Source organism: Prionailurus bengalensis, chromosome E4 (assembly GCF_016509475.1).
Source record: "Prionailurus bengalensis isolate Pbe53 chromosome E4, Fcat_Pben_1.1_paternal_pri, whole genome shotgun sequence".
In the NCBI taxonomy this organism is placed as follows: domain Eukaryota; kingdom Metazoa; phylum Chordata; class Mammalia; order Carnivora; family Felidae; genus Prionailurus; species Prionailurus bengalensis.
In genome coordinates this window covers 68,852,031-68,879,478 of record NC_057360.1, presented here as the reverse complement: position 1 = coordinate 68,879,478, position 27,448 = coordinate 68,852,031, and the positions used below count along the sequence as shown (strand labels likewise).

The 27,448-nt window shown below is 41.3% G+C and overlaps 1 protein-coding gene across 3 annotated transcripts in view; it reads right to left on the bottom strand.

Annotated features, from left to right (window-relative positions):
- GATAD2B (GATA zinc finger domain containing 2B) overlaps positions 1 to 27,448 on the bottom strand; it is an 88,056-nt gene that overhangs the window by 30,998 nt on the left and 29,610 nt on the right. Inside the window, exon 1 of one of the 3 annotated variants that reach the window (XM_043567794.1) lies at positions 24,428 to 24,448. The exons of 1 other annotated variant lie outside the window; for it this stretch is intronic. Coding sequence is in view for 1 of the 2 variants with exons in the window: in XM_043567792.1 (XP_043423727.1) it covers positions 15,962 to 16,014 (53 nt within the window). In the remaining variant the exon portion in view is untranslated. Of the gene's footprint in view, positions 1 to 15,961; positions 17,024 to 24,427; positions 24,449 to 27,448 lie in introns of those variants that run through there. One more of the 3 variants, XM_043567792.1, reaches the window with a different exon arrangement.

Genomic DNA, 27,448 nt, shown 5'->3' with positions numbered 1-27,448 from the left:
TGGTTCATGAATTCGAGTCCCACATCAGGCTCTCTGCTGTCAGCACAGAGCCTGCTTCAGATCCCCTGTCTCCCTTTCTCACTGCCCCTCCCCTGCGCATTCTCTCTCTCTCTCTCTCAAAAAATAAACAAACTTAAAAAAACTTAAAAAAAAGAAGAAAAAAGAATGAAAAAGAAGAGTATCAGGGGACTAGGGGACAACTTTAAGCAGTCTAACATACAGGTAACTGGAGTCCCTCAGAGAAAGGAGATGGGAGTGGACAGAAAAAATATATGAATAAATAATGGCTAAAAATTAACAATGAAAACTATAAACCTAAAAATCCAAGAATCTCAATAAACCCTGAGCACAAGAAACATGAGGAAAGCTATACCAAGGGACATCATAATTAAACTGCCCAGAACTACTACAGAATCTTAAAAGCAGCTGGGACAGGGGAGGGAAAGGAAGACACGTTATGCAAAAATAAGGACATCAGATTTCTTGTTGGAAACAATGCAACAGGGAGTAAAAGAAAAAATCTGACAACCCAGAATATCATACTTATCAAAACATAGCTTTAAAAAAACTTTTTTTAGAATTTATTTGTGTGTGTGTGTGTGTGTGTGTGAGAGAGAGAGAGAGAGAGAGAAGAAGAAGAAGAAGGGGAGGAGGAGGAGGAGGAGGAGAAGGAGGAGGAGGAGGAGGAGGAGGAGGAGGGAGACACAGAATTCGAAGCAGGTGCCAGGCTCTGAACTGTCAGCACAGAGCCCAACGCAGGGCTTGAATCCACGAACTGTGAGATCGTGACCTGAGCCGAAGTCGGACGCGTAACCGACTGAGCCACCCAGGCGCCCCAAAATATTTCTTTTAAAAACAGGGGTGCCTAGCTGGCTCAGTCAGTAGAGTATGTGACTGACTCTTGATCTTGGGGTCATGAGTTCGCGCCCCACATCGGGGTATAGATTGTATTTAAAATAAAAATCTTGGGGCGCCTGGGTGGCTCGGTCGGTTAAGCATCCGACTTCGGCTCAGGTCACGATCTCAGTTCATGGATCGGCTCAGGTCATGATCTCACGGTCCGTGAGTTCGAGCCCTGCATCGGTCTCTGTGCTGACTGCTCAGAGCCTGGAACCTGTTTCAGATTCTGTGTCTCCCTCTCTCTCTGCCCCTCCCCTGTTCATGCTCTGTCTCTCTCTGTCTCAAAAATAAATAAACGTTTTAAAAAATAAAATAAAATAAAATAAAATAAAATAAAATAAAATAAAATAAAATAAAAACCTTAGGGGTGCCAGGGTGGCTCAGTCGGTCAAGTGACCTACTTCAGCTCAGGTCATGATCTCACAGTTTGTGGGTTCCAGCCCCACATAGGGCTCTGTGCTGACAGCTTGGAGCCTGGAGCCTGCTTCCAGATTCTGTGTCTCCCTCTGTCTCTACACCTCTCCCACTTGCAGTCTGCCTCTCTCTCTCTCTCTCAAAAATAAACATTAAATTATTAAAAAATAAAATAAAATAAAATAAAATAAAATAAAATAAAATAAAATAAAATAAAATAAGATAAAATAAAAATCTTAGGGGTGCCTGGGTGGCTCAGTTAAGCGTCTGACTTTGGTTCAGGTTGTGATCTCACAGTTTGTGGGTTTGAGTCCCACGTCGGGCTCTATGCTGACAGCTCAGAACCTGGAGCCTGCTTCAGATTCTGTGTCTCCCTCTCTCTGCCCGTCCCCTGCTCACGCTCTGTCTCTCTCTCTCTCAAAAATGAATAAACACTAAAAAAAGTAAAATAAATAAAATAAAAATCTTAAAAACTTTTAAAAACGAAGATGAAATATTTTTTAGTCATTTAAAATTTCCTTTATCAAAGTTCTCCTTTATAATTTATATTTACTTGTATCTTAAAAGTTCCTCTAATTATGGCCTCAAACCTTATTTTTTCTGTTAATATGAGCACATCAACTTTCTGATTTACTTGAAACATCTGAAACATCTTTTTCCATTCTTAATTTCAATTTCTGTGCCTTTTTTTTTTTAAACTTCTGTGTCTTTTTTACAGTATTTACCTGAATTTTTCCATTAAACCTAATGGTTTTTTTTAGCTGCCTAGTTTAGTTCATTTAAATTTACTATCATGATTACTAATATATTTGTTTTTTTTTAAATTTTTTTTTCAACGTTTATTTATTTTTGCGACAGAGAGAGACAGAGCATGAATGGGGGGGGGGGGGCCGAGAGAGAGGGAGACACAGAATCGGAAACAGGCTCCAGGCTCTGAGCCATCAGCCCAGAGCCCGACGCGGGGCTCGAACTCACGGACCGCGAGATCGTGACCTGGTTGAAGTCGGACGCTTAACCGACTGCGCCACCCAGGCGCCCCACTAATATATTTCGTTTTATTTCTACCCTCTTCATTCTACCATCTTGCTTGTTCTGTGCTTCTTTTTTGGTCTCTTATGACTTCTATCAACTGGACTGACTTCAATTTTCTTTATTTCATTTTCTCTGTTTTATTTCAACCCTATTTTGTTTTTTAGCTCCTATCAAATTTGTCATAATTAGTGCATTAGATATAGTAAAAGCTAATTTAGATTTACCAACAAACTTCTTTTTGTCCTGCCAATCTTAATGGATTCAAATTCTCTTTTCCTGATACATATCCTTTATTAATTCTTTTAGTAGAACACACAGCTGCTAAACAATTCAAATTTACCTGAAAATGTTTATTTTCTCCTCACTCTGGAGTGAAAATAGAATTCTAGTTCAGGTATCTTTTCTGTGTACTTTGAAAATACTTTCCTGGCATTTTCTTGTTGAGAAGTTTGGTTTAAATCTAATTTTCATTCTTTTGTGGAACTCTTTTTTTCCTCCCTGGTTGCTTTCATAAGTTCTTTGTCTTTGACATCCTACAAAACTTAGTATCACTCATGCGTTCTAATGTGTTTTGTTTTACTGATCCTTTCAGGATTAGTTGTATTTTCCTGAAGATTCATATACTTAACAATTCTGGAAAATTCTCAGCCATTATCTCTTTGAATATTATTACCATCTCCATTTTCCTCTATTCTATGCTAGAACCCCTGAGATACATCTTGGGTCATCTTATTCAGGTCTCCAGGTCTCAAAACTTTTCTTCGTATTTTCCATTTCTTCCTATCTCTGTGCTATATTCTGTGCAATTTTCTCCTGTTGTTCCTCATTCTCTCTTCAGCTATGTTGAATATGCTGTTTAACAAACACATCTTCTGAATTTTTAATTTCACTGATCTACTGCAGAACAGATCAACTCTGAATACACATTAGAATCATCTGAGGAACTGTAGGAAAAAAACAAAAAAACAAAAAGACAAACCGATACCAGAGGTCCCACTCCTAAAGCTTCTGATTTAATTGGTCTGCCATAGGACTCAAGCATCCGTGCCTTAATAAACTCCCAACTGGGGAGGCCTGGATAGCTTAGTCAGTTAAGCGTCTGACTCTTGATTTTGGCTCAGGTCATGATCTCACAGTTTCTCTGCTTTTCCCCTGCTCATGCGCAATGTACGCTCTCTTTAAAAAACGAAAATAAAAAATATACTCCCTCGTTGGTTCCATCATTCAGCAAATGTTGAGAATCATTCCATCTCTTCACACCAACTTGGTGTACTACTTTTACTTTGGGGAAATTTTCCCATGACCTCTTATTCTGTTCCATTTATTGCCCCATTTCCCTGCACACTGTACAGCAAAATTCCTCAAGTGTCCTCTATATGGTCTCCACTTTCTCTTGAAACGACTTCAGTTCAGATTTTGTTCTTTCAACATAAAGAAACCATCTTTTCCAAGTCACTAATTAACTTCATGCTACCAAATCCAACAGTTTTTTTTCCCAACTTAAAAAAAAAAAAATCAGTCCTCATTTGACTTGAATTTTCAGCACTATTTAAACAAATCAGTATTCCTTCTTTTTGAAATGCTTTCTTCACTTGGCCTTCAGGACTTCATATATCTGGGTTCTCATTCTAATTTAGGATCATTTATGCTTTTTTAAAAACTGAGATATAATTGACAGGTAACATTAAACTAGTTTCAGATGTACATAATAAAGATTTGACATTTACACATATTAAGTAATTGCCACAATAAGTCTTACTATCCATCACCATACAGTTAAATTTCTTTCTTGTGCTGAGAACTTTCAGATCTACTTGCTTGGAGCAACTTCCAAATATATAATACAGCATCATCAGCTACAGTCACACCATGCTGTCCGTTCCATCTCCATGGATTAACAAGCATCTCTGTAACTTACTTATTTTGGAAGTAAGTTTGTACCTTTTGACCAACTTCACCCATTTCATCTTCCCACCCCCATCAGCAACCATTAATCTGTTCTCTGTGAGTTTGTGAGTTCTCAGTTGTTTGTTGTGTTGTGTTTAGATTCCACATATGAGACGGTGTCTTTCTCTCTCACTTACTTCAATTAGCATAATGCTCTCAAGATCCATTCATGTTGTCGCAAATGGCAAGCTTTCCTTCTTTTCTATGACTACTATTCCACGTTTATATTTGGTGGTCTGTTTCCTACCCATGAAAATGTTAAGCTCCTTGGCAGAGGTGTTTTTGTTTGTTTGTTTTTTCCTATTTTATTCAGTGCCTGGCCCATGAAATGTACTAGATAAATACCTGCTGAATAGAAGACCATATTCTGCATTTTTAGATATTTTATTTGGTTCATTGTTCAAGTCTGTCTCCCCCAAAGCATTTTTTCTACTCTTTCAAAATCTTTGTACTTAACTGTTTAAATATACTTATTTTATAAACTGTAATCAACAGATTTATTATCTTAAGTCTCAGTTCCTACTGATTTTTGTTAAGTGATTCTTGTTCATGGTAAATGAATTGGGTTTTTTTGGTGTGTGCTTTTTGTTATTTTTTGTTGTTGTTGTTTTATTTTTTTTTTTATTTAAAAAAAATTTTTTTTTAACGTTTATTTACTTTTTGAGAGAGAGAGACAGAACATGAACGGGGGAGGGTCAGAGAGAGAGAGGGAGACACAGAATCTGAAACAGGCTCCAGGCTCTGAGCTGTCAGCAACAGAGCCCGACGCGGGGCTTGAACTCACGAGCCGTGAGATCATGACCTGAGCCGAAGTCGGACGCTTAACCGACTGAGCCACCCAGGCGCCCCATTATTTTTTTTTTTTTTACTGTGAGATTTGTCTTCATTGGGACTTTTGTGGTTTGGACTGTGGACCTGTTCCTCCAGAGTAGTTTTCCATATGCTCCTGCCAGTTACCCCAAGGGCATAAAGGGTTCTAAATATTTAAAAAAAAATTTTTTTTTTCAACGTTTATTTATTTTTGGGACAGAGAGAGACAGAGCATGAACGGGCGAGGGGCAGAGAGAGAGGGAGACACAGAATCGGAAACAGGCTCCAGGCTCTGAGCCATCAGCCCAGAGCCCGACGCGGGGCTCGAACTCACGGACCGCGAGATCATGACCTGGCTGAAGTCGGACGCTTAACCGACTGCGCCACCCAGGCGCCCCAAATATTTTTTATATTTACTTCTCAGCTTGGGGATATCAAGACAAAAATAATTTAACCCTGTAGGAGTGTAGGCCCATACTTAAATTTTCAGGGGATATTCCCACCAATCCCTAATCAGAACCCAGAGTTCTAGGTTCTACAAGTTTCCTTGTTTGTTTGAACTAAGGGATGGAATTTTTTATGGTCACCTCCTTTTCTTGAGCCTTCAAGGCTCCCAGCCTTGGGACACCTGGGTGGCTCAGTCAATTAAGTGTCTGACTCATGATGTCAGCTCAGGTCATGATCTCATGGTTCGTGAGTTCGAGTACCACATCAGGCTCTGAGCTGACAGTGCAGAGCTTGCTTAGGATATTCCCTCCCTCCCTCCCTCTCTCTGTCTATTCCTGTCTCTTTCTGCCCCCCCCCCCCCCGCCCCCCGGGTGTGTGTGTGTGTGTGTGTCTCTCTCTCTCTCAAAAAAAAAAAAAAAAAAAAAAAAAAATTTATAAGGCTCCCAGTCTTCGGGGTGCCTGGGTAGCTTAGTCGGTTGGGCGTCTGATTTCGGCTCAGGGCATGATCTCACTGTTCCCGAGCTTGAGCCCCGTGTTGGGCTCTGTGCTGACAGCTCAGAGCCTGGAGCCTGCTTTGGATTCTGTGTCTCCCTCTCTCTCTGCTCCTCCCCTGCTCACGCTCTGTCCCTCTCTCTCTCTCTCTCTCAAAAATAAATAAAACATTTTTAAAAATTAAAAAAAAATAAATAAATAAAGGCTCCCAGTCTTCTGTGAGGATTCTCATCTCTAACTCTGCTCCATTTAGGCCTAATGCTGTCTCTCTGGAACCCTCATAAGCATTAAAACCAAGTCTTTTGGTTACTGAGACTAGAAAAGCGCCAGAACTGTCACAGCATTAAGTCACATACACCCTGCTCATTGTCAGTTCACCTTTCATTTGTTGTCCTTGATGATTTTCCTTATTTCTTTCAGGCTCAGCTATGCATTTATTATTATTTTTTAAAATATTCATTTATTTTTGAGAGAGAGAGAGAGAGTGTGAGCAGGGGAGGGGCAGAGAGAGAGGGAGACACAGAATCTGAAACAGGCTCCAGGCTCAGAGCTGTCAGCACAGAGCCTGATGCGGGGCTCAAATTCCCAAACCGTGAGATCATGCATGGCCTGAGTTGAAGTCGGATGCCTGACCGCCTGAGCCACCCAGATGTCCCTCAGCTATGCATTTAAAAGGAAGTTTTTTATTTTTTATTTAAAAAAATTTTTTTAATGTTTATTTATTTTTGACAGAGACACAGAGAGACAGATAGAGCATGAGCGGGGGTGGGGCAGACAGACAGGGAGACACAGAATCCTAAGCAGACTCCAGGTTCTGAGCTGTCAGCACAGAGCCCGACGCATGTGGGGCTCGAACTCATTGGCCGTGAAGATCATGACCTGAGCCGAAGTCGGACGCTCAACGGACTCAGCCACCCGGGCGCCCCGAGAAGGAAGTTTTTTAAAAAGGGGAAAAAAAAAAAAAGTTTGCTATATTTTATCCAGCATTACCAGGTGTTTTGTAATGCAACTGCAAAGAGTTTTAGAGTTCTATGGTCTCCCAAGGTCAAAAATGATCTGAAAGTGTAAACTTTATATTCATAATAACTACTTCGGTATCTTTTCAGACCAGACATGTCTCTCGGCTTCAAATAAACAGGGGTGCCTGGGTGGCTCAGTTGGTTAAGTGTAAGAAGTAAATTATTTACTTTGCAATGGTTCAGAAAAAATATGCATATGCTATATATCATGAAACAAATACGGCAAATATTGTTAACTGAAGATGGCAATTACATAAGCTGTTCACTGTTACGTATAACTATATAGATATATTTAAACATTTTCATATTTCTTAAAAGTTAAAAACTTTTTAGATTGTTTTAACTGAAAAAAAGAGAGCAGGCAGAACAGAACATACTCCTTTTTCAAAAGGAGGCCTTTAACTCGACCACAGAGAACAGGAAAGTAACGTGCCACAAGAACGCGGACAGTGACCCTCGACTGAGCAGCAACATTACGGTGAAGTGCACGTAGCCCTCCCGAGCTATGGTTGTGGTTACTGCTGGGCTTGTGTGAGAGAACAGAAAATACGTATGTTGGTCTCTGCCTCCGGTTCTTGGCACAGAGTTCCTAAAACTCTTGTCATTTCCTAAGTGATAAGAACACTGGGGGCATCTTTTGTTCGGACGAGGTGATGCCGGGTGGGTGCTTGGAGGACTCCCGGGTGGGGACTGGTCACCAGAAAGACCAAGCCCTGATTAGAAGCTTGAAATTCTCACTCCCCATCCCCATCCTCCAGGGAGGGGCTGGAAATTGAGTTAATGATACACCATGTCTATGTGAGGAAGCCTCTGTAAAATCCAAACAATACGGGGTTCAGGAACTTGCAGGTTGGTGAAGAGCTGGAGGCACTGGGAGAGGAGCGTGCCTGGACAGAGCATGGATACTCCTTAGATTCTATGAAATACAGTATTTGTGAAATGCCTGCTACCTGTTATTAGCATTATTCTAAGCACTGAGGATACAGTGTTGAGTAGTCTCTATCTTCCTGGGCTTAATGTTCTAGTGGGAAATAAATAACATATACACATATAAAGCAGTGGTAAGTACCTTCAAAACAGGTTAAGCATCAAAAGGGGTTAGAGAGTGTTAGATGAGGGAGGGGGAAGGGGAAACTATTCTTTATTATTATTTTTTTTTAACATTTATTCATTTTTTTTGAGAGAGAGTGCAAGCAGGGGAGGGAGACGCAGAATCGCAAGCAGGCTTCAGGCTCTGAGCTGCCAGCACAGAATCCGATGCGGGGCTCGAACTCACAAACTGTTAGAGCATGACTTGAGCTGAAGTCAGACGCTTAACCGACTAAGCCACCCAGGTGCCCCAAGGGGAAACTATTCTTAAAGCACAGTCTGGAAAGTCCTGTCTAAAGAGAGAACATTTGAGCTAAGTCCTCAATGAAGTGAGGAAGTGAGGTCTGAATGTATCTGAGAGAGAATGGAGCAAGTCAGGAAATTCTTGCTGCTTAAGACACGTGCTTAATATGTGCAAGAAACAGTATTTAAAAAAAAAAAAAAAAGCGAAGCTGAAATACCATATCCCAGAGGGAGAGTGGTAGGAAACGAGGTAGAAGAGGTAATCGAGGGACCAAATCAGGTGCGGCCTTGAATCGAGAGTATCAGTTAGGATACACACCTTGAAAGAAGGGCCAAGAGAAATCCTGATGTACTGGATGTGAACTGTGAGAAAAAGCACATGATGATGCCTTGTATGAAAATGGTGAATAATGCTATGCTTAGAGTGAAAAATGAAAAGTGTAGCTCTAAGACATTAACTCTGAAAAACCTATGGACACAAGCTAGAGCTAAGAGATGTGTAGGGCGAAGCCATAAATTCAGGAGCCCTAAGCATACAGGCAAGAGTGTGAAGTCACAGGGGTACACAAAATCATTTAGAAACAGAGACAGCAAACAGAGAAGAGCCCAACATTTACGCATTATAACATTTCGAGAACACCTAGCAAAGAAGATGGGGGGTGGTCTGAGGTAAGAAGAAAGCCAGAAGCAGGTATCTTGGAAGCAGAGTGACTTTTCCCCACAAGTCTAAATGTCTCTAAGGATTTAAGTATTTCTGGAGTCTCTCTGTTCTTTCCAACTTTCCTGACACTCTTCAGTTCAGAATATCCTATTTTCTCTCCTAATCTACAGCAAATACTTTAAATATGATCTTGTGGTCTCAGTATCAAAGGTTCCCCTGCCCCCACCCCATTCACCTTCCACATAGCCTGTAAAAGTGATCTCAAAAAAAAAAAAAGGGGGGGGGGCCGGGCTCAGTGGGTCGGGTGTCCAACTTCGGCTCAGGTCTTGATCTCATGGTTGAGTTCGTGAGTTTGAGCCCCGCACTGGGCTCTGTGCTGACAGCTCAGAGCCTGGAGCTTGCTTTGGATTCTGGTCTCCCTCTCTGCCCCTCCCCCTCACACTCTGTCTCTCTCACTCTCAAAAATAAACAATCATTAAAAAAAGAAAAAAGTCTAATCTTACCATCCCAGCCTTAATATGAGAGACTTCTCATTACCTCCAACAATAGCACATAGGGTCCCTACATCACCTGGTCCCAATTTACCTTAGCAACCTTACCTTCTGCCACTCCTGTCGCTAAGTATAATATGGGTCTGGCACACCTATATATTCTCTCATAACTGTGACATTTTCTTTACTTAGTAAATCTTCCAGCTCTTTAACACTATACAAAGACAGTTTTTTCAAGTATATTTATTTTGAGAGAGAGACAGAGACAGACAGACAGACAGCAAGAGCACGGAAGCAGAGGAGGGACAGAGAGGGAGGGGGGAGAGAGAGGGAATCTTAAGCAGGCCCCATGCCATCAGTGCACAGCCCGACGTGGAGCTCCATCCCATGAACCACAAGATCATGACTGAAACCAAGAGTGGGCCGCTTAACCGACTGAGCCACCCAGGCGCCCACAAAGACGTATCTTTTACGAATAGGTGACAGTGTGTACTAGTTTGCATGGAACAGTCCCAGTTTATACCTCTTGTCCCTTCACGATGATAAAAAGCCCCCCTTTTCCCTTTGATAGAGTCTCAATTTAGATGGTAAATTAGATGGTCACCTCATCTATGAAAGTTTCCTCATCCCCTCCCTCGGTGTTCTCAAAACATTTTGAACATGTCAGTACTGATCTTGTTACTGAACTACGTGTGCATTTCCCTTAAAAATTGTGAGATCCCAGAGGTCAGGAATCATACGTTTTTGTGGGGTTTTTTTAATGTTTATTTTTGAGACAGAGTGAGCAAGGGAGGGGCAGAGAGAGAGGGAGACAAAGAATCCGAAGCAGGCTCCAGGCTCTGAGCCGTCAGCACAGAGCACGACGTGGGGCTTGAACTCACGAACCACGAGATCATGACCTGCAAAGTCAGACCCTTACCCAACTGAGCCACCCAGATGCACCATATGTATTATTTTCTTATCTCTTTCACCTAACCTGTACATAACAGGCACTCAAAAATTTTTCGGGTGAGTGAATTCCTGACATCAAGGATCCCCATCTTCCGCAAATGCTCTGAGAGGAGGAGCTGGGCAAAGGAGAGAAAGGGTGTGGGACTGGATAGCAAGCCTGAAACTGGGAGCCAGCTGGGAGAAGGGAAATCTTCTTGATTAACAGCAAAGGACCCGTACACAAGGAGCACCAGAAACTTCAACTGAAAAGGGTGCCTGCCTCTAAAATGCTTCCAGTCCATTAGACAAGCATGAATACGCCTTCAAAAATTATTTTTTAAAAAAAAGTTTGAGAGAGCGTGTGTGCGTGAGTGGGACAGGAGTGGAGAGGGAGGAAGAGAGAATTCCAAGTGGGCTTGTTGCTGTCAGTGCAGAGCCCAATGTGGGGCTGTATCCCACAGACCATGAGATGACCTGAGCTAAAACCAAGAGTCAGACGCTTAACTGACTAAGCCACCACGGTGCCCCTCAAAATTCTTATTTCAGAACTATTACAAAAAATAATATCACAAAGTTGCGTATTTTAAAAATAGAATGCTCCTGGAGTTCAGAGCAAGACTGCTCAAGTCTAGGAAATTTTATGAATCTGGAATTTAATCAGCATATTGCCAACCTCATGTGGCAAATACATAAAATGAATAGTAAGCCCTTTGCCATATCTCCCTACATCCCTCGTTGCTGACAAACTCCCTGCTAAATAATATGTTCAATAAATGTTTGTGATGATTAATATAACTTACATTAGTTTTTTAAGTCTGCAGTGTACTTTTACACACATTATATTTTATACGGCCCTCCTAACATTCCTATAAGATAGGCAAAGTAGTAAAACTGTCTCAATTTTATAGATGAAAAAATCAGCCTTCCTGGGAACTGCAGAAGAGACCAGCTGTTTCCAGCTTGGCAGTTGCAACACAAAATCCTTTTCATCTCTGAAGAACAACACTATCCGAAGCGTAGCCCATGGGCTGATGCTGGCCAGTGAACTGTTAGTTATCACTTTGCAACAAGATAAGCATAAGCTGAGAGTAAGCATGTAGAAACTTTTCTTTTAACCTCACAGAGTAATTTTTTTGCCTGCTGAATCTAACAATAAAAAATATTGGGTTTGTATTTCTGTGTATCTTTTTTAATCTTCCTTTTCTAGTAATTCATTTCACCGTATTGGCCCATGCTGTATTATAAAACAAAACAAAAAGCTGGTCCTCCCCTAGAGAAGGTTTGGAGAAGTATCTCTATAGAAGACAACGCAGACCAAGGTGTGATCCGTGGATGGCACCTGAGACATTTAGTTTTGTCATTTTTCTTTTACTTTAAATTGATGTTTCTCTAAGTGTTGTTTTAGATTACCTGTACCAGAATTACTACAGGTATTTATTTAAAATGCATCATCGCAGGGCACCTGGGTGACTCAGTTGGTCAGGCATCTGACTCTGGATTTCGGCTCAGGTCATGATCTCACAGTTCATAAGATCGAGCCCCGGCACTGGGTTCTGTGCTAATGGCGTGGAACCTGCTAGGGATTCTTTCTCTTTCTCTCTGCCCTTCCCAGGCTTGTGACTCTCTTGCTCTCTCAAAATAAAATAAAAACTTAAAAGAGAGATTAAAAACTAAAAAATAAAATGCCTCTTCACAGGCCCATTTCAAAGTAAGAAACTGGAATTTCCTAAGCAAAGGATCTGCATTTTGTTTTTCTTGCTGATTATTAGGCACTTTACAGTTTAAGAATGATTGGCCTAAACTTTCACAAAAGAAACAGGCAAATAAGCAATTTAGGTTGTAAATTGCTAAGCAAGCCACATTTTTCCAATCTCCTCCAGAACTCATCTAGAAAACTCCACTTTTCTTTGTGCAAAATAGAACAAATATAGCGTTTCTGGAGGAATACTACTGGGATAACACTTGAAGGGAGAAACAAAACAAGTATTTTTCATGTTTCATCCCAGGGTGGATAAAAACCCACCCACAATGGGTGGAAGGAAAGAAGAGTTTTGAATGGTTGAGATTTTTCACCCTGCTCAGAAGATCTCCTAAGTATATTTTGTACACACATGTTCGGGAGAGCCTCTTCCCAGATAAACCATTCATCACACAAATCTGAAAACAGTTGGGGGAAAGTGTATTTCAGTAGGAAGAAAAGTAGCAAGGTGTGTTTGGGGGCAAAGAAGAAGGCAAAATAGGAGAACAACAGTTGAGTGATGGCTAATACCAAAACTGTGGATTAAGAACCACAGCAACAGTTTTTCACTTAATTCTCAGTACAGTCTGTATTTCCCCCACACATCCTATGAATGAGGTAACGGAGACTCAGAAAGACTAAATAAACATGCCCAAGGTCACACACGACAGGAGAGTCACGGTTAAAACCTAGATCTAATTCCAGTGCCCAGGACATGCCCCTTCTACCACACCAGGGACGGCAAGGGGTGCCCGCTTCATTTCGCTGATGGCGGTCGCCTGTAATGTTCCGTTCCATCACTGAAGACTTTTATTCAATTATTATCTTGCATAGGTACGTACATGCAAACAGCACCACACACATGAAGCATGTGTTTACTACACCCACACATTCATAAACAGACTAATAAAAGCCAGAGGCATTTGAATTCATGGTGAGAGTAACCACATTTCTACATTTTGAGCAAACAAGAGCTGGGAGGTGGTGGTGACAGGGAAACAGTGACCTACACGCCACTGGAAAATCTCCCAAGATTCTGGCCTCACAAAATTTTCTCCAGATATCCTTCAAGAATATTTACAGCTCTATCTACTAAATTAGTCATAGCGGAGAAGGGAGAATGCTGTAGCAGCAGCCCAGCTACCTAGTTATCCCACAAAGAGCAGGCCTACTCAAGTCTCCCAACGACAATCCGCGTACTTCAAAGGGACAGACACACTCATACGTGCAAATTCTATCTATCTCACCAGTGCCTCAGAGACCGGGGGCTTGTGCCTTCTCCCTGCAGCCGTGCAGCAGAACGAACAGCCATTTATCTGCCACCAAACCGGAAGCACACTGCACTTGCAGGCCCTGCCAAGCAATGGTCCTGTCCTGCACATCTTCAAGCTACCCAAGCCACCCAGATGCAAACTAGAAAGCTGAGTTCCTTCCCAGCTACCTAATGCCTCCTATTGCCAATCACTCCCGGCAATTAACTCTGCACTTTCCCAGAACGTAACCTATTTCAGCTCCCAAAAGGAATTTACACACATATAAACCAAACTCTGAAACCGATTCCTCAGATGGGGGTAAGAGCCCCTAAGGGATAACAAAATGGCTACACAACAGGTTTCATCTTAGATGCTACAAAGAGTGAAATTATCTCCAAATGTACCATTTCATTGGATCATTTTGTTTCTTTGTTTATTGAGAGGGTGAGATCTGTGCACAGGAGGGGAAGAGAGGGGCAGAGGGAGAGAGAGAATCTCAAGCAGGCTCGATGCTCAGTGCAGAGCCCGACATGGGGCTTGATCCCATGACCTCGGGATCATTACCTGAGCTGAAATCAAGAGTCGGATGCTCAACCAACTGAGCTACCTGGGCACCCCTCACTGGAGCACTTCAGAGACTGCTTCCACACAGTTCCAGTGGTAGCAATCTCTAGGATCCAGGAACTGGTGGAATAGTAAAGGTGTGACCAAGAGCATCGATGTGGATCTCTATTAACAATTTTCCATTAAGAGGAGATTTAGATAACACAGAATCAAAAGAGACCACCCTACTCTCCCAATAGGATAGAAACACAACATATCTGACTCTAAAGTGCTTATTATACTAACGATATCTGGCAAACTGGAAATAAATCTGGCCAATCAGAGAAAACAATCTGACACAACTACAGAGATGCTGGCAGATTACTGCAAATATTCCTAAAGCTGCTGCAAAAGCATCAAGCTTAAAGAAAGGAGCTGGGATTCAAAGAAAAGTACAATTCCCTTTTATCAACTTCCTGCTGAGGCAAGACTCACTTCTCCAAATTAAAGCAGCAAGAATTACATACATATATGACATTGAATTAGAAACTGTCTTAGCTCTTCTTAGGTAGAACAGCATGGATCCGACTATTTAAAACTACAAACGACACCCAAACTCGTTTTTTTTTAATATTTTATTTTTAAGTAATCTCTACTCAACACGGAGCTCAAACTCACAACCCTGAAATCAAGAATCACATGCTCCTCCAACTAAGCCAGCCAGGCGCACTCCACTACGTGGTTTTGTTTTGTTTTGTTTCTGCTTTCTGTTTTTATTTTGTTTTTGCATTTGCTTATTGTCGGTTTTCTCCCTCCACTGAATTTTAAAGTCTGTGGAGTGAAAGACTGGTCTACATTATTCACTGCTACATCACCTACTGTCAGGTAAGTTAAAAATCCCCCAAAAGGGAGGCCTGGGTGGCTCAGTTGGTTAAGCGTATAACTCGATTTTGGCTCAGGTCATGTTCTCACAGTTTGTGGGATCGAGCCCCACATAAGGCTCTGCATTGTCAGGGCAGAGCCTGCTTAGGATTCTCTCTCCCTCTTCCTCTCTGCCCCTTCCCTGCTCACTCGCGGGCGCATGCGTGCTCACTCTCCCCCTGCCTCCCCCCAAAAAAACATTGAAAAGAAAAAAAGAAAAAGAACTGCTGGGGATGGGGACTAGCAGCAGTGTTTTAACAACACCAGGAGGTGACTATGTACGCTAAAGCATGCGAACCACTGTCCTGGGCATCAGCAGAAAAGTTCATGACAGAGAAACTCGATTCCTGAGCTTATCACATGAAGCAATACAGCAACAAGAACCGTGGACATCAGGCAAGTACACGAAAGAGATACTTTGTATCTTGTCTGGGCCATCCTATTTGGGGGGGTCTTTGTTGCAGTTATCATGCACACTCTCCTGGCTCACAAAACTTTTTGGTCTCAGGATCCCTTTAAGAGGACACTTTTAAAAATCAGTGGCTCCAGGGGCGCCTGGGTGGCTCAGCCAGTTGAGCTCAGGTCATGATCTTGCAGTTCGTGTGTTCGAGTCCCACATCGGGCTCTGTGCTGACAGCTCAGAGCCTGGAGCCTGCTTCGGATTCTGTGTCTCCCCCTCTCTCTCTGCCCCTCCCCCACTTGTGCTCTGTCTCTGTCTCTCAAAAATAAATAAATGTAAAAAAAAAAAAAAAAAAAAAATCAGTGGCTCCAAAGAGATTTTGCTTGTGGCTAGAGCTATCAACAGTCACTATATTAGAAATTAAAACAGAATTTAAAAAATGTTAGTTCATTAAAAAAAAAAAGCCCACATTCCAAGTTAACATGAGTGACATATCCTTTATAAGAAAAAACAACAACTATTTTCTCAAAAAAGAGAACAGTACAGTGAGAAGAGTGGCACTATTTCACATTTTTTTGCAAATCTCATTAATGTCTGGCTTCATTAACCCCAGACAGCTGGGTTCCCATACCTGCTTCCACATTCAGTCTGCAGCCCGACACTGCTCTTGTGGATCTCCAACATCTCTCCTCCTAACTGTGACAGTTTTTATTCTTTCTTCACATTCACACTTTTGCAGCCAGCCCTTTTGTAAAATGCCCCCAAATTTGGGTTAATGTGATGTTTTCTCATTAGATTGAAGTTACGTATTTTTGACAAAAATAGCACAAAAGCAATACTGTACCCTTCTCAGTGTATCCTCTCAGCAAGCACATGATGTCACCATGTTGCATTATGACGATGTTAACTGTAATCACTTGATGGAGGTGGGTCTGACAGGTTTCTCCACTGAACGTTACTCTGAAGAGATACTCTGAGGCTACGCAAAATCTCATTTTGCATCCAACTTCCACCGACTAACTTTAGCATTCACAGACAATTCTTGCCTGTAACAGTTATTAGTATCTGCCTAATGTTTCCATCATTCCTTCTATGTTTATTAATTTGAATTTTACTATAATACATGGCTGTCTCGTATTTATTTATTCAAATATTTATTTGCAGCACCATGGGCTTAGGGATATTTATTTTATCCCATGGGTTATAATCTGTTACTATCATTACTTATTTTGTTCTTCAAATTGTCCCAGATCCGGTGTTGAAAGCTCCTTCAAGTTGGTACACCATTTTGTTTGTTTGTTTGTTTGTTTGTTTGTTTTAGCATTTCATTCTCTTCTGGTAGCCACGTCATGTTTCAGGTCCAAAGGACGTTTTTCCTTTGCCCTAAGTCACTTCTCCAAGGAACTCGAGTTTCTTCCCCCAGACAATAGCATTTAGAAAACAAGACCTGGTGTCACGTGTGCTCATTGCTATGGTGGCGTAACTGCTTCCAAGTCCTCTCAGAAAAAGGAAATCCGTGTACACGCACAAGCACACACACATCTGTTTCTATCTCTGTATGTGCACACGTGTACATAAACAGGTATATAAATTAAAACTTAAGAGTTCATACTGATACCAGAGAAGGGTATTCTAGCAATCTTTTCAAATGATCAGAACTGTGGATTCCTTCGTCTTTGATATACTCAAAGCTCGATAGATGCAGACAAAGGACTTGAACAAGAAGATATATTAATGGCTAATAAGCACATGCAAAGATCATTAGTCATTAGAGAAATGCAAATTAAGACCACAATGAGGTACCAACTCACACCCATTAAGATGGCTGTAATAAAAAGGGCAGGAAATAGTAAGTGTTGAGGATGTGGAGAAACTGGAATCCTAGAACTGCACATTGCTGGTAGGAACATAAAATGGTACAGTTGCTTTGGAAAATGGCTTGGTGGTTCTTCAAAAAGTTAGAATTATCACATGACTCAGCAACTCCATTTATATAGGTAAATATCCAAAAGAACTGAAAACAGGGATTCGGTCAAAAACGTATAGAAAAATGTGTATAGCAGTAATATTTACAGTAGCCAAAAAGGTGGAAAAAACTGTAATGTCCATCAACTGATGCACGGACAAGCCAAATGTGGTATATTCCTGAAGTGGAATGTTACTCAGATGTGAAAAGGAATAAAGTACTGATAAACACTACAACATGAATGAACCTCAAGAACATGCTACGTGAAAGGAACCAGACACGAAAGGTCACATGTGTCCTAGGATTCCATGGGTGTAAAATATCCGGAACAGATACTCCATCAAGATAGGAAGCACATTGGGGCGCCTGGGTGGCGCAGTCGGTTAAGCGTCCGACTTCAGCCAGGTCACGATCTCGCGGTCCGGGAGTTCGAGCCCCGTGTCGGGCTCTGGGCTGATGGCTCGGAGCCTGGAGCCTGTTTCCGATTCTGTGTCTCCCTCTCTCTCTGCCTCTCCCCCGTTCATGCTCTGTCTCTCTCTGTCCCAAAAATAAATAAAAACGTTGAAAAAAAAATTAAAAAAAAAAAAGATAGGAAGCACATTAGTGGTTGCCAGATGCTGAGGGAAGGAGAAATGGGTAGTGATGGCTTAGTGGGTACAGGTTTCCTTTTGGGGTGATGAAACTGTTGTGGGATTTGATTTAGGTGGTAGTTGCCCAACACTGCAACTGTGTTAAATGCCACTGAATCATACAAGTTAAAATGGTTAATTCTATGTTATGTGACTTTTACCTCAATTAACAAAACTGTTTCCAAGGGTTAGTTGCAATTTGAAATCTGAAACCTTATCAATGAACTTTTCACACTGTAACATTAAAATCCATTGGTCCATCTTATCTCACACTTTGAATAGATCTTTTACCCACACGTGATTTTGTTACATCATGCATTTGTCATCTGGAAAAATTCTGGCCCACTAAGTCATGTACATTTCAAGTGCTGACATATTTCATTATACAATATAAAAACGAATCATACTGGGTAATGTCACCACTGATCTCATCATAAAAGTAAGTTCTGAGCTGTCAAACTCTGGTTTAATTTTTATTCTACTTTTATCACCGGGCACAAACATAATCAAGTTGTTCTTGTAAGTTTTCAAGAATGTCTGTCAAATACCCAAGTCTACAGACCACAGTGTGTTGATTATTCTTTCATCGAGTAGGAACGGTTCTACGAAGAAAGCAGCTAGTTAGCCTGCGACTCGACTGTCCTTTTCCTTGAGACCACTGTAGTTCAGTACACAGCAGAAGGGCTTCATGAGCATTTCCCACTTTATCACACAAAATATTCAAAAGCCATGTTCTGAAAGGTCATGATAAAGTAAAGTTTATTTCCACTCCATCAAAATACTCTTCAAGTGAAACTGCATCTTTCTTTTCAAACTGCAAGTTTAAACTGTACAGCAGTGAAGAATACAATGAATATTAGTATAGTTTCATGCCACTGCTCCGATTCATGCAAAGGTACCAGCAGTTTTACTGACCACTGCTTCTGGATCATCAGTGCAAATGTCAACACAGTGAAAAAGGCAAAATCAAACAAACAAACAAAAAAAGCCTTTGTATTACTAGAAAACAGTTTTGATCTCAAGACTCTCCGAAACGCTCTCAGGAATCCCAAGGAATCCACAGACCACACTCTGACAACTAATACACATGTTTAATAAAGAAACCTACCAATTCATGTATTTTCCAGATTTTTGAAAATGTAAGCTCTATGCCCAACGTGGGGCTCAAACTCACAACTCCAAGGTCAAGAGTTGCATGCTCCACCAACTGAGCCAGCCCGGCGCCCCTATCTCCCAGGTTCAATGCAAACTACTTGGTGGCAAAGCCTTCTTGTCTGTACTGCTCTTTAATACCACCATATGAAATGCCCCAATACTATTATCTAACCAACTCCAAACGTTACTTTCCTTCACCTTAATTCATATCAGCTATGTCAACGTATCTTCCTTCTGCTATCCGCCAGGCTACAAAATCCCATACCAAAAACCCACTCCTTCTAGTTCATTTAAGTTTAGTCAATTTTAATTACCTCCCTTTGGATTTCTAGAACTTCCTTCCTGGCTCACTTTTCTAGGAAAAGTGATCTAGACCTAGACCACGGGTCTGCAAGCTTGCTTCTGTCAAGGGCCAGATAATAAATATTTAATTTAATTTATTTATTAAAAATTTTTTTAATGTTTACTTATGAGAGCCAGATAAAGAGCATGAGTGGGGGAGGGGTGGAGAGAAAGAGGGAGACACACAATTGGAAGCAGGCTCCATGCTCGAAGCTGTCAGCACAGATTCCCACCTGGGGCTCGTACTCAACCCACGAGATCATGACCTGAGCCGAAGTCGGATGCTTAATCAACTGAGCCACTCAGGCTCCACTTTAAAAAAAATTTTTTAATGTTTATTTATTTTTGAGAGAGAGAGAGACAGAGAGAGAGCGTGCAGAGGGGAGGGGCAGAGAGAGAGAGGGAGACACAGAATACAAAACAGACTCCAGGCTCTGAGTTGTCAGCACGGAGCTTGACGTGGGGCTCAAACTCATGAACCAAGAGATCAGGACCTGAGTCGAAGTTGGACACTTAACCCACTGAGCCCCTCAGGCACCCCAGATAGTAAATATTTTACAGACTTTGTGGGCCATCTATTCAATTCCATTGTTGTAAGGAAATATGTGTGGCTGTGTTCCAATAAAATTTTATTTACAAAAACAATCAGTAGTTTGCTGACTTCTGATCTAAACTCTTCCAATGTGTAGGTTGATAAACCCACTCTTAATCAAAATACATCACGAAAATAAAAAATAGAGGTAGCCACAGACTGGCTAAAAGAAACTAGTAAGAGCACTGAAAACAGCAGTAAACCCAACAGACAGAATATCAGTAACAGTTGTTAACATTCACTGAGTTCTTATTGGCTAAGCTCTAAAGTGCTTTATAATACCTTATCTCATTTAAGCCCTTTATAGGAGAGTTTTAAATTTTAGTAATTATCCTTTTACAGAAAACAGATAAACTACATAACTTTCCAAGGTCTCACAGTCTGTAAATAGTTAAGCCTAATTCAAACACAAAGGTCTCTCTTACTTCAATGGCCATTTTTTTTTCCTTTTTAACATTGATTTATTTTTGAGAGACAGAGAGAGAGAGAGAGAGAGAGAGAGCGAGAGCGAGCGAGCATGGGCAGGGGAGGGGGAGAGAGGGAGACACAGTATCTGAAGCAGGCTCCAGGCTCTGAGCTCTTTGTTAGCACAGAGCCCGATGCAGGGTTCAAACCCACTATGCAAGACCATGACCTGAGCTGAAGTCGGATGCTCAACTGACTGAGCCAAGGTCCATATTCTTAATCATCATATTATGTAGTATCTATCTATATTGGCATTTTTGGTTTTTTGATCCAAACTGGTGAGACAGTTATTCTGAATAAGAACGCAAAGCCGGTTGCTATTTACTTGCTCTTATAGCGTTTCTTCTGTTTCACTGAGTTTACCACATTAACTACCACATTAACTTCACTGAATGCAAGAACTTAGGTGATCCAGCTTTAGGTGACAGTGTTCAGTTATTGTACACCAAGGATCATAAAGGCCTCTATGCTTAAATATGACAAGTTAGGGTGTGTTGCCTAAAAGCCTAATGAATAGGAGGTAAGCAATCCTCCCCCCCACCCTCTTATAATAAGTCAGAAAAAATAATAATAGTTATGCTAGCACATATTATAATAAATCAGTACAAGAGTTCTGACATATAAAGAAAATTCTGCCAGACATCACTTAAAACAAGTGATAGAGACAGAGATGGTCAAAGGACAGATTCCACGCATCCTTCAAAACGACTCTTCATCCACTCCTAAACAATAACTAGGGCCTATGAGAAGAAACACAAAGTCTTTCCATTAATAGAATGTATTAACTTATGCCTCACTGATTATAACTACCTAATCGTAAGATTATCCCTACTAATCTGCTTCCAGGCACCAGGAAAAAAGTTAGAAATAAAAGGCTGCAAAAGATCTTTTTTAAAACTTATCGGTCCAATAAGCAAGCATCACAATACAGACAGAATCTTAAATTAGAGATGATGGTAAGGGGTGAAATAAACTTTACATCTTCAGTTCTCTTTATATTTAATATAAACCAATGTAAGAGGTAAGCATAACACCACACATACACACATGTAAAATGGTTATTCCCCATGGGAAAAAACATTACCAAATAGAATTTAAAAATAGCATCAACTTAAAAAGGTAATTATTATTTCTTTTTTTTTTTTTTAATTTTTTTTTCAACGTTTATTTATTTTTGGGACAGAGAGAGACAGAGCATGAACGGGGGAGGGGCAGAGAGCGAGGGAGACACAGAATCGGAAACAGGCTCCAGGCTCTGAGCCATCAGCCCAGAGCCCGACGCGGGGCTCGAACTCCCGGACCGCGAGATCGTGACCTGGCTGAAGTCGGACGCTTAACCAACTGCGCCACCCAGGCGCCCCGGTAATTATTATTTCTAAGAACCAGGGAATCTCACAACTCTGAATCTTTGGTCTCGAGGTTTGAGCTAGGCTGGTCTGATACTGTTTTGTCTCCCAGGATTCAACCGACTGGGAAACAATCTCCCTTAACTCATTTATAAAGGAAAAGAAAAAGAGTGGCCCCAGCTATCTGGGGGGAATATAACTGGGGGCAGCCTAGGAAATGAGCTCAGGCCAGCTACTCTGGTAAATCCCACCCAGCAACCCTTAAAGAAAGTATAACCTCAGGGCGCCTGGGTGGCTCAGTCTGCTAAGCATCCCCATCCGACTTCGACTCAGGTCAATGATCTCCCGGTTGAGCCCCACATCGGGCTTTCTGCTCTCAGTGTGGAGACTGCTTTGGATCATCTGTCTCTGTCTTGCTCACTGCCCTTCCCCTGTTTGTGTTCTCTCTCTCAAAAAATAAACATTAAAAGATAAGACACAAAAAAGTATAACCTCATATGCACGTCTTTTTGTTTGTGTTTTTGAATGTTTATTATTTTGATTTTGAGAAAGAGAGAGACAGAGTGTGAGCAGGGTAGGGCCAGAAAGAGAGGGAGACACAGAATCTGAAGCAGGCTCCAGGCTCTGAGCTGTCAGCACAGAGCCCAACGTGGGGCTCGAACTCATAAGCTGCGAGATCATGACCTGAGCCGAAGTCAGACACTTAATCGACCGGGCCACCCAGACACCCCCCTTTTTTTGTTTTATAATTTTTGTTTAATGTATTATTATTATTATTTTTTTTTGAGACAGAGTGTAGGGGAGGAGCAGAGAGAGAGGGAGACACAGATCAGAGTGCACCTCTTAACACTTGCACCAAAATTCATATGCCAAAGGGAAAAATATACATATACTCAAAGATTGTTGGATGTAAAAATGTGGCAAGAGGACAAATTCATAGGCTATAACAAAAAGACTGAATTAAGGAGCTTCCTCTAGACTGCAACCTGACAAACCTTACTATAGGATAAAGTACTTCAAAAGCTTCCTCCCATTCCAAACTCTCCCTACTTGATTATTGCATATCAGCACCATTATTCTGAATGGTCAGATAAGAAATAAAAATAAACTCACATAAAACAACTGTAACAGCATGTCCCTCTTTTATTCATTAATACACTTTATTTCACACTCCACCTAACACAAGAGCCGCTTCATGTATGTATCACAGCCAGGAAGCACATAAAGAGAAACTGAGAAAAAAGACACCAGAGTAAATTGGTGGTAAATTGAAATATAATTTCTAACTGAATGTTGAGCTCCTAATAACCAATGAAACATACAATCATTCCAAGTGAATCTCTAAACTGCAACACTTGCAAAGTCTGGAAGCTTAGATTTTTTTCCTTCTTTCCATGTGCTACCTCACTTTCCTTTTGTATAACTCTAACTCCGCAGCACATGGCAGGGGAGAACACTGCATTTTTATAATACACTAAATAGAACAATAATAAGAAATAAAAGAGGAAATGGGGGGGGGTTGCTCAAGGAGTAGTTAGCCGATATTATTTGCTCTATTATATGGCTTTTTGTGTCTCCTAAGAGCACCCCCATGGCCATCCACTCCTGGACCCTCGGCAATCTGGAATGATTAGAAACATTTTTTTTGGGGGGGGGGGGGGAGGTATCTTAACAAATTACAGCTGTTAAATCCAGGCAGCATCTCTCTTTTGGGGACCCTTCTTCATTGAGCAGGCACATCTCTAAATGGAGGCAGGAAAACAGATGCGGAACAGACTGCTTCACCTCCCAGAAGAGTTACTAGCTCCACTAGGAACACAGTCACTGTCACTCGGACAGACAAGCTCCCTCTCATTTTGCCACAACAAAAAAATCTAATTTTATTTAAAGACTGCAAGGAAAAAAATGTGTGTGTGTGTGTGTGTGTGTGTGTGTGTGTGTGTGTGTATCAAACGGGTATTTTTCTTGCTCTAAACCGTCCCCTTTTCCTTGTCCATCGGCCCAAGTAAGCAGAGATGACGCAGACTTCCTTATATAATAGCCTGTGATTTCCTAGGCTGCAGGCCTCTCCCTTTGTGTTCTGTACACACTTACACACGCGAGCGCGCGCACATTCTCACTGCTTTGCAGCCGCTGGCGTGATGCCAGCACTCAGTCAGCTGGCTGACTCCATTCACAGAGCAGGGTTGAAGCTGACATGGAAAGGGGGGGGGAGTAAGTGAGGGTAAGGGGGAGTAGAACCATCACTGCTACAGACAAAAGAAATTTTTTTCAAAAAGAAAGAAAAAGGAAACCTTAGCATAATATCCTTCTTATAGCTTCAGCTCAAAGAAAACTAGAAGCCAGAGACCATTACAGCAAAAGGATGAAGCAGAACGACTGAGGATCCAAACCGAAAGGAGCTCTGTATGAGAAACAATTACTCCACAACAAATTGTAAAAAGCAACAGTATTTATTATTTCAATCCCATTAGAAACCTCAGCATATCACCTTCTACACACAGTCAGGAAAAGGCTGTGAAGAACTCAGAGCAATGCTGAGTTTCTGCTTTTAGATAAAGAAAAAAGGGAGGGGGGAGCAAGGACAGTTAAAAGTACTTACAGGTATACATTTTTCTGCTCCCTCCTCTAGCTGCCAGGAAAGCTGGAGACAAGAAGGGGATGGGGGGAGGGAGGACAGAAAAAGGAGGAAAAGAAGGAATAAAAGATGGGTTTAGGTTTTTGTTTTTGTGGGGGCTTTGGGGGGAGGAGGTGGGGAGAGGCTCCCTTTCTCTTTTCTATCGTAAGAAAGGCTTTTTCTATAGCACAGGGACGACCCCATACGTGCCAGCCCCCTTGAGAGACCTGCATAAACCCGGTCTCCAAGCGGGCACTGCCCTGCCAATCACATGGCGTACTGTTACATTAAACAAAAGAAACAGGGGGATGCTTACTTTTACCCATGATGCCTAGCGGGGGCAGAAGGGGGGGGAAACCAGTTGAAGCCGGTTTATAACCTCAGGACATGGAATTATCTCTTAATTTTTTAAATGTCATTTGTGGTACAAAAGTCAGTTAGTCTCCCCACCCTAACTGCCCCCCATTATTCTGGCCTAGTGCCAAACTTTGCCTTCATTCATGAGAGCTAGTTTCCTCTGAAATCATGATGCTTTAACTGTTTAGCTTCCAAAGCCAACATCCAGGACAGGAAATCACAGCATCAATGACAAAACATGTTCCAAATTACAAATAAACCCGACTGCTAGTGCTAAAGAACAGACATCGGTAAGACAGGAGACGTGTTCCTTGGAGATCTGTTCCTGGAGCTGTCCCACAGGTAGGTATACGCAGATTCACACCACTCACACCACTCGGGGCAGCTGAACCCACATCTAGCACAAATCACAGCACGGTTTCCGAGCAAAGTAGTCATGACAGCACGTGTACACTCCATAAAAATGGGTTAGGTCCTTGTTACGTATATTTTACCACAACTGAACAATGTGTAATGGTTTAGGCCTAGCCATAGTGAGGCTGCAATACTCATTTTCCTGTGTCCCAGCCTAGAACTCTTCCTCCTCAGACTCCAGCCAACGTCCCACCCACCATAAACCATTTACCACACCACCTATGTCCTTCTATAGACTGATCGAGACTCTAGACATGTTTGAAACTTTCTCCTAATTTTCCTTTTTCTGTTTTAGAGAGACTGTCTCCAATCACTTTATAAAGAGTTTTCATCTCTCAAACGTACTCATAAAAGGTCAGAAAGTGGTGGGGAAGAAACCCAAGCAAACCAAAGAGAAGGGGAACGGTAGTAATTGTTTTAGACATGTACCCGCTGGAGGACCCTTACGCTAGGATCTTTGTTTAAGGAAATAAGTTCTTTTTAAACAGGAACAAGGAATAACAAGGGGGAGGGGGTGTCCTTATTTTTCAATCGACCTCTCCTATCAATAAACCACCCCAAATACCTGCCTCATTTGGGCTTCTGAAACTCAAATCATAATTGTACGGACTTCCTTCAGGATCTCTCACAAAACCCTCATTTTTCCAACTGCTAAAGCTTCTAGAGTCTAGAGAATACAGAGAAAAATAATCTATGCCCTACCCAAAGATTTCAGTCTGTAAAAGAAGTTTTCCTGAGCAATCTGATATTAATTTCTGTTTTCAGAAAACAAATACTGAGGTAAATCTGAAATAGGCAGTACTGGCCACTAGCAAAAGGCATTCAATAATTTACAAACTACACAGGAAAACCCTACACTTTGCCAAGCTAAGCTTCAAGTGGATGATGTTGTAATATCTCAGTCACAGTAAGTCGTACTTAACAGAAGCCCATCAGAGGTCTCCAGATCTAGGTACTGTACTATTTTAGGACATAAGAGAAATCATCGTGTCTGTGATAAATGGGGCCAAGAAAATAGTCCATTTTCCACTTATTCAATACATTTCCACAAGAGACAAACTATGAATTTCAAACTGAAGCTCACTAGGTTCTATGTTTAATCGTGGCAGGGGAGACTGTATTTTTTCAACTTTCGTTCAGACATCATGCTCATTTAAGTCCACTGAATACACTTAACTGCATTTTATTTATTTATTTATTTATTTATTTATTTATTTATTTAATTAAAAAAATTTTTTTTTAAACGTTTATTTATTTTTGAGACAGGGAGAGACAGCATGAATGGGGGAGGGTCAGAGAGAGAGGGAGACACAGAATTTGAAACAGGCTCCAGGCTCTGAGCTGTCAGCACAGAGCCTGATGCGGGGCTTGAACTCATGGACCGCGAGATCATGACCTGAGCCGAAGTCGGATGCTTAACCAACTGAGCCACCCAGGCGCCCCTTAACTGCATTTTAAACACTGGTCAATTTTTACCAGTCTTTGAGACAGTATGAAAGGCTTAGATACAACTAAGCAGTTGGTAGTGATTACCATTAGCACGCAGTTTAATTCTCCAACTTGACACAGGCTAAAGCAGTACACTATGTTCACCACAGTTATCTCCTCTGTTTACTAAATTGATTAGTAGTCTAGAGGTACCAGAGATGCTCACACATCAACAGGTATTTTTCTTCAGATCCTGGAATATTAAGAACTATGTGGCAGCCAACACTCCTGCTTTTTTTCAGCCAAATCATAATCATCCCAAACCAAGCTGCTTATTGTGTGAGCTGAAAATTGTAAATTTTAAAATACTTCTTGGTAACTGTTACCCAAATTGTAATGCTCTGAAGAAAAAGAAAAGATCTAACATTCACTGAGAATTTTAATGCATTAAATTTAATGCACTAAATATTTATTTAATCCATACAACAAAGCAAGAAGATAGGGTCCTTTTCCTATTTTACAGATATGGAAATTAACTTGGTGAAATTAAGAAATTTGAATGAAGTCATTCACTCAGCTAACAATAGTAGATGCTGGCTCCAAAGCCCGTACTCATTCCATTCCACCACGATGGCTTGAGCATTTCTTGGCCAAAACTCAAGAGCCCAATTCACTCTGCTTGCCTCATTGATCTCTACTCTAAGCCACTAGGTTAAAGAAAATATTAGTCAAATACAACTGAGGTAAAATATACATGTTCTTTGACAGGCATGTATGATTTCTTTCTTTCTTTCTTTCTTTTTTAAA